This window comes from Peromyscus californicus, unplaced genomic scaffold (assembly GCF_007827085.1).
Source record: "Peromyscus californicus insignis strain IS unplaced genomic scaffold, ASM782708v3 Scaffold_10__1_contigs__length_136768540, whole genome shotgun sequence".
NCBI classification, from domain to species: domain Eukaryota; kingdom Metazoa; phylum Chordata; class Mammalia; order Rodentia; family Cricetidae; genus Peromyscus; species Peromyscus californicus.
The window spans coordinates 113306491-113321078 of NW_026294391.1; the positions used below are offsets into that span (position 1 = coordinate 113306491).

The 14588-nt window shown below is 38.2% G+C and overlaps 1 protein-coding gene across 5 annotated transcripts in view; it reads right to left on the reverse strand.

Moving 5' to 3' along the window:
* Nucleotides 1-14588, reverse strand: part of Mbnl3 (muscleblind like splicing regulator 3) — a 103901-nt gene that overhangs the window by 24188 nt on the left and 65125 nt on the right. For all 5 annotated transcript variants that reach the window (XM_052739457.1, XM_052739475.1, XM_052739486.1 and 2 more), the window contains exon 2: nt 309-473. In XM_052739457.1, the coding sequence (XP_052595417.1) occupies nt 309-473 (165 nt within the window). The remainder of the gene's footprint in view (nt 1-308; nt 474-14588) is intronic.

Sequence of the window (14588 nt, forward strand, 5' to 3'; positions counted from 1 at the left end):
CCCTGCCATGTTTTTGGAAAATTTCTAATCCGAAATTATTATAAAAGAGAATTTATTTAAAAGCACACCTGATTGCTTCCTTCATATGAACAGCTCTGAACTGGTAAGTAGAACACAAGAATTGCCCTCAGTTTTGTAGTACTTAACTTCCCAAAGACCCTGCAGAGGTATTCCAATGTAAGCATATATGTTTTGATAACAGCCGTGGAGCTGGTGAGCAGCAGCACCCAGCATTAGGAAAACAGTCATACAGCAACCCGAATACTCCACATGAACTGGCAGTTTTCAAAGACTCTGCCATAACTTACAAGAGATGACATCTGAGCGTTTTGGAGCATAAGCTGCATCTGCTGGGCGAACATGGCTGCGGCAGTCTTCTGTTGAATCAGATTGTTCCTCCCATTAATTTCCAGCTGCGACTTTAAGTGGGGTGGAGGGTGGAGGTACTTGCAGTTCTCTCGAGTGCACCGACCCTTATAGCAAAAGTTGAGACAAACTTTTGTTTAGTATATCTAAAATTCTGATATGACTAAAGAAATACTAGAAACTTTCGGAACTCTTAGGAGCCCACAGTTGCAAGCACTACCCATGAAGTCACTCCTTTGCTTTCTACCAGCCCTGTAAAAACTGAGAGACACTCTGAAATCTTCCTCTCCCAGCCAAAGAAACTGAGGCTAGGAGAAATGAAGTGACTTGCCTATGGGCACATAGCCATGGAAAAATGAACTGGAATGAAAATCTAGTTGGTCTAATTCCAGAATTCTCTTACTGGCTCTGTTTTGCTTTACTTTGATATGCATCATATTGTATTTAGAACATAAAATATTAGGAAAGGTATGCCATAAAATGTAAGTAGAAATTGAAAAGTTAAAATCTTTCAATAAGAAATGTAAAATCGTTTGTTTAAGAATTGGGATCTGGATCCATATGTACAACTAATTAAGAAAATTCAGGGAGGATATTTAAGAATCACACGCAAGTACATAAATTCTGTACTCTATTACCTAGGACATTCTAGGCGCGAAAGCTTTTTATTTCCTCAAAGCCTTATGATGTGAAAAATATCCTGGAATCCAATGAGGTTTTGATAATCTGAGAATAAATCTGTATGCCTGGCAGTCACATTGCTCCTCAGGTTCTAGCAGCAATGTCCTCAGGTCATTTAGATACTTGGAACTAAAGTATCAGATTCTCATCAATTTTTATTCATAGTTTAAGCACTTTCAAGAGAGGCTACTATTTGAATTCCATTGAACCATGCATAGTGGCTCATGTCTGTAATTCCAGCATTGTGGAGACAGAGGCAGCAGGACTGCCATGAATTTGAGGCTAATTTAGGCTACAGAGTGGGACCCATTTAAAAAAAAATCAAATACAAAAATCCCACATGCCTTTGATGTCACCTAAATGCTGACTCAGCTGCCGATTATGTGGTAGGACAAGTTGTTTATTACAATGTCTTAATTTGACCGACCACTGTATTGAACTATGACCCTTACATGAAGCAACTAACAACTACCTTGTTTGGATTACTAAATCCACCATAAGCCTTTTAAGATAAGCACAACTGCAAGTAAAACATTTTCCCACAGATGTTCATTCTTTACAGTGCATGGAGTTATTTGAGGAGGAAGATGAAGGGAGAAAAAAAATGCAACCTTTTCATTTTGGACTCAAGAATGCAAGTTGCTAGGCTACCTGAATTCCCAGGAGAAAAATGAGTTGGTTCACCAAGAGTTTTCATTCAACACATCCTATGCATTTTACTTCTCTAAATGGTATATATGTATTCACTCATTCATATTTCAATATCTTTCTATATGGACATTTCTACAATTTCACTGAGAAACATGGTGTGTACTCAAAATGTTTACTGAGCTACATATAATGCAAATTTGAATGCATTGTAGAAGAGTCTTCATCAATTCCGAGATACACACACACACACACATACACACACACACACACACACACACACACACACACACACACACACACACTTGCATGGTAATTGCACATATTTATGAAGTAGAGTATAACTTAAAACCTAGTATGAAAAACTGAAAGTAAATTTATTGCTTTCTGTCATTTGCCCTTCTGTTTCTTCCACTGGTAAATTTATTTTTTAACTAAATTAAAATAATTTATAAAATCTAATAATATTCTGACTTCAAATATATCTTTACATTTTATTGTTAAATCCTGGAAAATGAAGACATTATACATACTAAGAGTTAGGAATGTTATTATAATGTCATTAATAATTCATACAAGTAGCTTAGGAAAAGTTATACAACTTCAACACATATAAGGACTGTAACGAAATTTTCACCCACACTAAAATCACAATCTCAGGGGTCTTTTCCCAAGAAAACTGTAAACATTGTTCTACATCTACTTTACCTTCCTTAAAGGGTATGGCAGTCACGGGGATTACAGTGCCTAGACCACTCACCCTCCAGCACCATAACTAAAGTTATCTGGCTCAAAAATCCAAAGCCTAGAAGATGCATAGCACTTGGTGACTTCCTTCATAACATGACAGTTTATGCTTCTACTTCAGCCATCCTGCTTGCTTCTCCTTCTGGACCCCAACAGCAAAGATTTCCCCAAGGCTCAGGCCTAAATCCTGTTCTCTTCTCTCATCTCATTTCCCCAGAGAAAGGGAATTGTTCCAAAGTTGCAGGCAGCCCTGTGATTGCCAGATCTGAAATCTCAATCTCTCTCTGGCCTCTCTTCTGAATTTCAGTCCTCTTCTTCAGCAGCTGCAGCTGCACGGGGGCTCTTCCCTTTGACCAGGTGGAAATACCTTACTCCCGACCTTTGCCTATCTTTCATCTTGCTGCTCACTCACATTCAGGGAAATGCATCAGTTCCTATGGTTTGGGGCAGTTACACAGCAGCAGTGAGGAAAAGAAATCAGGCAGCTGCTGAGCAGGATTGCCTTGGGTTGCAAAGCGTAGATAACTTAAGACAATTAGTATATGTAAGTATGGAATATGATTTGAAACAGCTCTGCAAGAGAAAAAACATATAAATACATCTTTTATATTCAGAAGTCCAAACAACAGAATATCTGTTAAAGGGAAAGACAGGGGACTAATTGGGATTTTAGCATTTGCTAAAAATTACAGAATTTTAGCAAAATTTACATTTACTGTAATAAAAGAAAGAGAAAGAACAAAGAAAGGAAGGAAGTACAGTGTATCTGGCACATTTTCTGCCAACCCAGAGAGAAAAAAATTGAACATGCCTTTATGATTTTATATTACTGTCCATTACAAATAGTAACTTTCCTTAAGCTTCTTTTTTTTCCCAGAAACTAATGAGATTTTCACAAAGCAAAAACAGTACACAGAAATAGCAAAAGAAAAAATAAATGCAAGTGTAAAAATCACATCAAGTTGTGCTATAAAACCAAAGCATGGGATATGAGGAAGCATAAAATTAAAAAAAAAACTTATTCGTCTTAGTTATGAGATTTTACTTGATTTATAAAGCATTCTTTTTTGAATGACAGAATCCATAATTTAATTCTATAACAATGCAAATGTATAGCAATACTACCTCACCAGAGACTGCTGCTTGTATTTTAAAAAATCTTATAAAATACAAAATCTACATTTTTCTTTCAAAACAATAGATGAGGAGACCATGTAATTTAATATCTATGTTATCTGTAGAATACACTGGTTCAAAGGAAAACTAAGCCCTTTATATAGTTTTTAAAACTCACTTCAGGATTCAAGGTAATATATTTATATGTAGAACATTTGGTGATAATAAACCTATAGATAAAGTTCATTCTTCAAGAATCCCAAATTTCAAACAGCCAACTCATGCAATGGGGTATGCAGGATTGTTTTTCTTGGCCTGGGAGGAGGGGACTAGACCTACCTGGACTGAGTCTACCAGGTTGACCTCAGTCTGTGGGGAAGGCTTTGCCCTGGAGGAGATGGGAATGGGGGGGGGGGGCGTTGGGGGGAAGGTGAGGGGGACGGGAGGGGGGAGAACAAGGGAATCCGTGACCGATATGTAGAACTGAATTGTATTGCAAAATAAATTAAAATAAATTAAAAAAAAATAATTACAATAAAAACAAAAAAACAAAAAAAAAAAAAAAGAATCCCAAATTTAGTTACAGGCTTAAATTTTTTTTTTTTTTTTTTGGTTTTTCGAGACAGGGTTTCTCTGTGTAGCTTTGCGCCTTTCCTGGGACTCACTTGGTAGCCCAGGCTGGCCTCGAACTCACAGAGATCCGCCTGGCTCTGCCTCCCGAGTGCTGGGATTAAAGGCGTGCGCCACCACCGCCCGGCCAGGCTTAAATATTTTAATTGGCATTATGGGGGATATAAATTTAGTTTTGACATTTGGTAACCCTTGTTTTTCATTCTTAGCAGTAAAATGACTTTGGTAAAGCATTTATCTATAGGATAGGATGTGGATGTAGACTGTCCCAAAAGATTGCTGTTGTCCTTTGGAAAATAATGACTACAGATTAGAAAGGTTCCCATGATGCCCCTGGAACCACTAAGCTGTCTGAGTGGGCGACAGGACACGCTTTCACAATGGAGCCATAATAACCCAGTACCAATCTTGGCTCTGAAAAATAACTCCTCATATTCCCCAGCGAAGTCAATGGTGTCTCAAGCCCTCTGTATTCTCATTTAGACCCAGAGGGTCAGAGTTGTCATGTATTAGGAAAGTATTAGACCATGTCATTAAGGACTTCATAAATGTTAGGAGACAACATCCTTTGGCCTAAGAGACTTTATCCTAACAACAGCAGCTAAGGCTGGCCAGGACATTCAAGTCAATCTCCCTCACCCCTTAACCATATAGTGACTTGTGTTTTAAATAAAGGACTTAGAATGAGCTCATTTATGCTTGCCTTAAATTCCCTCTTTTCCCACTTTCTTTTGAAAACCATGTCATTATCACCTGGCCATCATTATGTTATTAAGTTAAACAAGAAGCACAATGATTCAAGAAGGAAAGTAGTTCTCTGCTGAAATAAGTGCTCCCACACTGATGAATCTCCCAGTTCCCTCTTTCCCAACCTACAGTCTTGGAAAATGCAACAAAAAAGCAACAGAGCAAAGGAATGGCTGATGACATCTGTGAACCACATCGGCATCAAAAGGTTGATAACAGACAAAGGAAAACCTTGCAGAGCATTTATAAAACCTCCAAAATTCAATCTATTGCCTTTCCTGTACCTTCAGGCTTTTCACACGTGAATAGAAAGCCTTTAACCAAGAAAGAAAAAGTAGCATTGTAATAATTCAAATCCTACCTAAGTCTTGGGAGTTATGAGAGAGTCTGTCAGTTAACAGAATACTATGTAGTTGGTAGAAAAAAACCTATGAAAAGTACTTTTTATGTTCATGAGAAAGCCCTGCCATCTATCAAAATAAGAAAAGGACCCCAGGAAGCTGAAAACTACCCTCTGTCAGTAACTGTATCTTTAACAAAAAAAAAGCTGTTTGCAGAATAACTTGCTTCTTCATATACATTTGGATTTATGGGGGGGAGATGAAAATAACCTCTCTCAAATACAATTATACCTGAATTACCTTTTCAAAGACATAATCTTATTGGCCTGCCAAACACAACAGCTAAAAATTAAACATTAAAAACACCACCTATAAGATTTGTTCAAGAAGAAAAATAGTTGTTCTGTTTTAATGATCATGTGGTAAATGACGAAAAAAATCCTGATCTGTGATGTCCCACCATAACATCTGTATGCTTACAGACGTGGCTTCTCAGAGGATGTAGGAGTGAATATAGAATCTGCACTTCCCACGCACTAGGATGTCTGCTTTCTGCAACCATCACAGATCTATAGAAATCTAGGAAATATCTGAAAGGGCAAAAGGAGAATCAACATCAACCCACACTGAGTGTTAGCCACCTATCAGCAGTTACTAGCAAATCCCCACTTTCTTTTTCTTGGAGTTCTGTCTTTCCGATAATAGGGATAATTTGCGCAATTTTCTCTTCCAAATAGTTTATCACCAGTCAGTATTGACGTATCGTACCAAGAGTACCCTTAGCTTGCTGCATAGCACCTTTATATAAACTTGAGTTGCTGGTAAGAAACCTGGAAAAAGAAGTTTTAACAAACAATTTTTTAAGACATATGTTGAAGGCAAAATTAATGAGGCTGAACACAAACTACCAAGGAATGGGCTAGCTAAGTGCTCCTCCAAATTAGTCAGCACCCCCTTTCATACTATTAGAACCCTCTTTCTAGAAACAACTCAAAGGCACATTTCTCCAGGCAATCATGGCTTCTATGCAACCAGCTCTCAAGTCTGAATAGGCAAGACCGGGAAGAGAGTAGAATTTTCTTGCCTATCTTCTTCAAGAGAGCTTTGTAGCTGTGACCTCCAAAGAACGAAGGGAGGATTAGGCTCAACAATTGTCTGTTGTTCTAGGAGAGCCCACTAAGATAATTTCATTCCGAGAACTGAAACATTTTAGGGCTGAACCAGGAACATCTTGTGTACCCCTATCTGGCAGAGAAAGAAAATGAAGGCCGAACGGGTGAAGGGATTTGTCCTAATTCACAAGCAGCTTAGTAAGCACAAAAGCCAAATTTCCACATTCTCACTACCCAAGATGGAGTCTGTTCAAATGACTATGTGTCTGTAAAGATTGTTCCCGAAGCTTTCTCCCCACCCCCACCCCCTTATCTCTCCCACTTTTGTACCTCCAACTGTATACTCAGCACTGCCCAAGCACTTGTCACTAAATACATCAATAAACTGTTTGCATGCCTATCTCCTCTGCTAGACTTCTAGTCTATCTCTGGGAAGAACTCTATTTTCCTCATCTTTGAATTCCCCCAGGGATGTAGCTGGTGTCTGGTGAACAGTGGCCACACAAGTTTGCTAGACTTTGGATAAACAATTTTGTAGATCACCACATTTAAAACTTCTTGCTCCCCTTTCTATTGCCTTTCATAAGATCCTTCTTTTTTTCCAAGAGAGAGAATAGTCAACATATGACTGAGATGACTCCTAGTTGAATTTTCTAAACAAACTAATATTTCATTCAGGTTTAGAAAACAGCTAGTCTATAAGTTTTCTACTATGATTTTGAACCTCGAGGGATATATAATCATCATGGTTGAAACACCCTAGTAATTTAGTAGCGCTGAACCAGAAGTGACATAAATCCATGAGGCACACAGATACGGCCACTAGTTCTAATGCCAGGAGTCTCAATATCCCCCCCAGAATATAGGCCCCCATCAGATGAACAACAACAGCAAAAAAATCCAGCCATTGATCCATATCTAATCAGCACCTGGGCCTGTCCAAGGGGAGCTCCGTATTTCTGGGTCAGTTTAGAACAAAGTGCTTCTTTGCCTGCCCCACCCCTCCCCAGAATTTCTCAGAACATGCTGTAGGTCCAGTTCCCCTAAGCTACTCAGACAAAGGTGGAATCCATGGCTTTAGGGAAATCGGCACGTACAGCCTCCTTGTGGCTTTCTCCTGTATATATCAACTTTAAAGAAATATATTTCGCCCAAGATCACCTTAGTTCACATTAAAGATTTACTTCTGAATAATCAGGAGCTTGAATTTTTCTTTGAAAAATTTGAAAGTATAAACAACAGTAAAAGACCTTCTTGCTGACCACGGCAAAGCAAGCTGACCTCACCAACATCCCACCTCTGCTTCTGCTGCTCTTCCCCGCTCCCCGCACTCCACATACAGTTTTCACCCCTGCTCAAATCAAATACCTTCAGTCATCTTAGATAAAATTCTAACTGGATTCACAAGACCCTTGTGAATGAATGATCTCTATTTAAAAAATAGGCAGAATCAAACTAAACTCTTACGATAAACACATTGGTGGCTAACATAAAATGCCATTAAATACAGAAAACTTAGTGTATTACCCGAAAGGAACAAAATACACTTAAAGGCATGCACTCAAACTGCTACTTACTACATAGACTTTGTTATGAAACAATATAAAAGGGTATCTCTGCCCAGCAGTTGAATCTACTGCACTACAGCAGCGCCTTTACCTTCTTTGTCTGGACACCCCCTTCAGCATCTACCACAGCAATTAGAAAGCCAGGACAAAAAGAACACCAGCTGCTTGTGCCCTTTCTTCCCCGCTAAGGCTTTTGCTTAGAATCCTACCTAGGGATGTTAAATTTATCAAATACAAATACAAGACTCCTAATTTAGTTTGAATTTTTGATAAGCGATCCAAGTATAAGTACGCTCCATTCAATATTTTATCTGGTAACTTTCTCCACATTCCCTCTATGCTGTGAACTGAGCTAAATAAAGTCAAACTCTCCCAAATCCCTTTTACTCCCTTTACCAAAAGGCCCAGAGAAGCTAGCTCCCTCTTATGGGACCGATCATCCCACGATCAGTACACAGTCACCCAGAAGGAATGCTAAGCTCCAGCTTACCTGACCAGCTGCAAGGAACTGAAGGAAGTTGGCTGTTGGAGAAGGCAATTTGTTCACTGCATTGCTCCTCCCACCACAAGCTTCACACCAATCATTCACTCTGTCAGCCACTCCACCTTCCCAGCCACAGAGGCAAAACTGTACACTTACTTCTCTGTATATTTAAGTGACTGCAATGCCTGTTGGAGCTCCCTCTTTAGGTTAAGATGAGAAGGCGCATGGTACGTGACTGACTATTTTCTAGAGAGAATGGTGAAATCTAGGCCTTCTGCAGAACGCTGTACCTTTGAGCTACACTCCCAACTTGACTCCAAATTTATACAACAGATATTTTTGAGCACAGAAAACGCTGCATGAAAACGAGGCTTTTATATTTTTAAGACTTTCTTTTTATTTTTTTTTATTTTTTTTTCTCTTTTTTTTTATTAATTTATTTTGCAATACAATTCAGTTCTACATATCAGCCACGGATTCCCTTGTTCTCCCCCTCCCGTCCCCCTCACCTTCCCCCCAACCCCCGCCCCCCATTCCCATCTCCTCCAGGGCAAAGCCTTCCCCACAGACTGAGGTCAACCTGGTAGACTCAGTCCAGGTAGGTCTAGTCCCCTCCTCCCAGGCCGAGCCAAACAATCCTGCATAGGCCCCAGGTTTCAAACAGCCAACTCATGCAATGAGCACAAGATCTGGTCCCACTGCCTGGGTCCTCCCAAACAGATCAAGCCAATCAACTGTCTCATCCATTCAGAGGGCCTGATCCAGTGGGGACCCCTCAGCCATTGGTTCATAGTTCATGTGTTTCCATTCATTTGGCTATTTGTCCCTGTGCTTTATCCAACCTTGGTCTCAACAATTCTCGCTCATATAAACCCTCCTCATTCTCGCTAATTGGACTCCCAGAGATCCACCCGGGGCCTAGCCATGGATCTCTGCATCCAGATCCCTCAGTAGTTGGATGAGGTTTCTAGTACAACAATTAGGGTGTTTGGCCATCCCATCACCAGAGTAGGTCACTTCGGGCTGTCTCTCGACCATTGCCAGTAGTCTGTTGTGGGGGTATCTTTGTGGATTTCTGTGGGCCTCTCTAGCACTTTGCTTCTTCCTATTCTCATGTGGTCTTCATTTACCATGGTCTCCTATTCCTTGTTCTCCCTCTCTGTTGTTGACCCAGCTGGGATCTCCCGCTCCCCCAAGCTCTCTTTCCCTCAACCCTCGCCTTTCATTACCCCCACTCATGTCCAGGCTGTTCATGTAGATCTCATTCCATTTCTCTGTCATTGGGTGATCCCTGTGTCTTTCTTGGGGTCCTGTTTTCCAGGTAGCCTCCCTGGTGATGTGAGTAGCAGACAAGTCATCCTTGTTTCATGTCTAGTATCCTGCTATGAGTGAGTACATACCATGTTTGTCTTTCTGAGTCTGGGTTACCTCACTCAGGATGATTTTTTCTAGATCCATCCATTTGTCTGCAAACCTCATGATGCCATTGTTTTTCTCTGCTGAGTAGTATTCCATTGTGTATATGTACCACATTCTTTCTTTTTAATTTGTGGGCTAGGGAGAGGTTAATCAGGGAGGCTGGCTTTTTCTTTCTTACTCCTGTCTGTTGAATACTCTAATTCAAGCAGAAGTCATACATTAATATCCAGGAAAATGAGTGATTAGTGTCATGTAACTATATATACTCACATAAAATTTATGCAACTACATAATTAAAACACAAAACTGGAATAGTTTTTTCAGTCAATGATTGATCACTCCTATTAAAACAAAGGAAAAGTCAAGGCCATGGCTAATTCTAATGAACAAAATAATATGTTCCAGAAAATGGCTATAAGAGGCTCACATTACTGAATATAAATATATATCACAGAAGTGGCGATCAATTTAGGAATCAATTGATAATCACAGTCCTGAATTTATTTTTATTATTAGTAATGTAGACTCTGAGTGGAATTATCAAAGAATCAGAATTAGTAAATTCTAAATGAATGAAATTACACCATGCTGGGGAACTTTCTCCATGAATGGACATATAACAGAAACACTAAGTGGAAAACAGAAAGACAAAAGTGGAAAGAGACCTGGAAATCTTTTAGTCTAGCATTTGCCAGGATGTGCACTACAGACCACTAGGTCAGGGAGTTCTGATCAAACAGTTGGAAGAAATGGCATAATGTGTTCCTCTCTCAGAGAGTGAAAATATACAAGAGTCCCCTATGGCCTACAGTAAAGAAATCTGCTCACTCTTGTTCACTAAGCATTTTACAACCATTTTTTAATTATTAAAATTTACCACACTGCATCAAATGTCCACTACCATCTCTCTATAGAGTGACTCATGAAAATCCCAATCAAATCCATAAATCCATCTTCCTAATGCTACAGATAAAGAAACTGATGCTCAAACTAGAACTCATGACACTTCATAGGTCAAAGCTGTTTTTTTGTTGTTTTGTTTTCATTTTCATTTCTGTCCTAAATTGAAAAAGAGCTTTTCCATTGCAATGTTTTTGTTTTTTGGTTTTTGGGTTTTTTTGGTTGTTTGTTCTTTTGCCTAGACTCGATCTCCTCAAAGCTAACAAGATGGTCATGGTTTTCTATGATTGCTACGAAACAACATCCCACTGTCGTCTTCCCAAGGCCTCTTAGAAGCTGTCGGCTTCCTCAGGAATTTTGCCTTGCCTGCTGTGGCTTTCCTTTGTTTGAAGGCTTCCTCAGGCAACTTTTCAAGTAAGAACTTCAAGTCACCTCTGTCAAACTGGCTTTCCTACATTGGGACTTCTTTCCCCTGGAACCAAGCCAGTTACTCCAGGCTTTCCATGACTTAAGGGTCTCAAGTGAGTTTTAACTGTACTAAAACTCAGGAAGTAGGAAGGTATTTGGCAATTCTCTCCATTCCTATGGGGTTTAGTTATGTGCTACGCTTAAACTTTGGGGTTTCCATTTAGCAAAATTAAATTTCCTGCCTCTATGTAAAATAGGTTTCAAACAAGGATTTAATTTAGATAAATATCTTCCAAATATGTAAGTAGAACATAAGATGAGAAAAATGCTAATGGTTGTTCAGACTTAAACGAGTTAGCTTTCTAAAACTCAGTGTGTTGCTAATAACTGTCTCAAAATCCAGCCACCTATCCATCCACACAAAGGTTGTACAATGGGTACATACAATTACAGACTTAATACTGCATTTTAAAATTAGGGACATCAAGATAAAAATCAGTTATTTTTTGTGCTAAAGATGAATATTCCTTCAGACAATGAATTTTAAGAGCATAGTATCAAAATGTTTACAGGTTGTTGCTAAGTTTGTAAGTTTGAGATCATGTTACAAACCTCAAAAAGAGACAAATACATTCACATTAAAATTATTATTCTTCTCACACGCCTATCGTACTCCCAACCAATAAAAAAATGCAATTTCTAAGCATCAAGTTTTATTTGGTGACACGGGCCACCTCTATAAAATACTTGGCAGCATGCACGAAAGCACATTTTGTTAGTTACTTCATATATATTTATGTATATCTATTCTATCTAAGTCCATTATTTAATATTAATTTAAAGCTGTAAGATCTAGAGTCAAGGCAGTTTAGAGTGTCATACAAATTCCAAAATAAAACTCCAAACCCCAAGTGTACTATATTTAAATAAAGTGGCATTTTCAGCAAAATGTATCTGAAATTCATCTAAAAGTTCAGTCAGTTCCCTCTTTTGTTCTGTAGACATTAAAACAAGCAAATGATTCTGTCTTGCCTTAACATCCACCAACTTTCCTCAATTTCAACCAAATTCAGAGATGTGTCTCAGAGATATAAACTGAATTGACAAAAAGTTCTAAATGATACTGCTACCATAACTTTTTTTTAAAATGTGTTTTAAAACAATCCTTTCCAAACCTGGTTCAGTAAGTACAGAAATCTTATTAAAATCACCTGCTGCTTTTGGTGAGCTGTTAATATTTGACAATGATGAAACTGTTCCTACTAGTCAAAGACCTAAACAAGGCCATCTACAAACAATGTGACTAGAACATGGATTACTTTAAGTAAAAGAGATTAAGGGAGGTTTTCTCTTTTAAAAGAAATCAATCCTTCAACTACAAATGTCTCATGACTTTACTGAGAAGAAGTTGAAATATGATCATTGCCAAAAGATGCATATCTCTAAATCCCAAACAAGGAGAAAAATTAATCAAAGCAAAGAACAGGGAGAACTAATTAGCTGTGTTTAAAATCTATCAATTTTACTCCTGAAGTAAACTTAAAGAACTGGAAGAAGACTTATAGGAAGAAGACTGGTGCCTTGTAAGGAGGTGGTACTTTTCACACTATGAAAACTTTATATTCAGCACAGAAAGGTGTCACCATGCCACTGTGCAGTCTAATCGGTGTACTTTATTAAGTGGAGTCCTCCATTTGGAGAGGAACAATAAAATAAAATAAATCTACTTCAGCTACATTGTGTCTTCCTTGTCAATCAGGATAAAATTTGGAAAATGGGTCTTTGAAAAAAATTAAACGAGTTTGTTTATGCTTTCTATATAAGGCAAGTCAAATTCCATTCTAGAAAATATGTCATAAAGCCAATTTCATAAAGCCAATATTTCATAAAGCCATAAAGTAAAAATAAACTAGGTAGTGCAAAACATCGGCATAAAGGTCTTTCACATGGATTTTTCTACTAAAGGTAATTGGAGCATGTTTTTTGTCTTACAGCATTTCATGTTTTGCAGTGAATTTATTACACACTACATTCTATACAGATAAATGAGCACTGATGTATTAAGCAACTCAAATTATTTATAAGTATGATGGAGGAAAGTTGTACATATAATTTTAGCTTAGGCTACTTGACACGAGACTACGATTAACACACATTTATGTTTTCCACTAATCCCATCACATCAAAAAGTCATTTTAAGGATTTATAGGATGATGTCAACTGGTTTAATTTTGGGGAGTTGAGTCAGTGTCTTACCATGCAGTCCAGTCTGGTTTCATACATACATACATACATACATACACACATATGTATATGTGTGTATGTATGTATGTATGTATATGCCTCAAACTCTCAACCATCCTGCCTCAGTTTTGGGGCATTGGGATTATAGATGTGTGCACCCCAACCTATTTGGTTTGTATTTTTTCACAGTGTGTCCATCTAATATAGGTGGATGCCTTCACTGTGTATTTACCATGCACTGGTCAAAGTGTTATAAATGCATTACCTCATTGACTCTTCATAATGGAGAGAAGTGAAATACAAAATGAAGAAAGTGTCTAAGCTGATGGAGATAAAAAAAGGAACAGAGTTTGGACTTTAACCTAGGTGCTTTATTCTAGCCACAGATCACGTTCTGAAGACCAAGATACCCTATTGCCTAGTAATACTTTGGTAGAGCTAAATTGAGGATAGTTTGATAGATAATTTCTAATAGTTCTACTAGGTGAATCTCTACATTCCCTCTAACAAGGACTGAATATTAATCGATATTAGGTATAGTGAGAAACTATTTAATATACAAATATATGTAGAGTGAGATACTTTATTAAGTACAGAGGTATTTTGAGTGAAGAGAAAATAAACAGACAAGGTAACTGAATGCTAAATATAGTCTTCCCTGGGTGACTCAGTGGTTAAGGGTGCTTGCTACCAGGTCTGATGATCTTAGTTTGATTTCTGGGATCCACAATGTAGGAGAGAACTGACTCATGCAAGTTGTCTTATGACCCTCATGTGCACACTATAGCACACATATGCATAAGGACATACACATAAATAAATAAATGTAATTAAAAACTAGTTTTCATATAGTCACTAAATATGGATGTGCAAGTATTCCTATAGTTAGCTGACTTAGGAGTCTTAGTATATGCCCATAAGTGGTACAGTTGGGTCATACGGTAGCCATATCTTTAGTATGTTGTGGAATCGTTTTACTGAATTCAATAATGGCTGCCTAGTTCACATTGCCACTAATGGTGTATGTAGGTTCCTCTTTCTTGTCATCATCACCAGAACCTGCTTTCTTGACAAAAACCATTGTAACTGGGATGAAATGGAATCTCAAAGAAATTTTAATTCGTGTATCAGATGGCAAAGGTTGTTGAACAACTTTTCAAATACTTATTGGATGTTT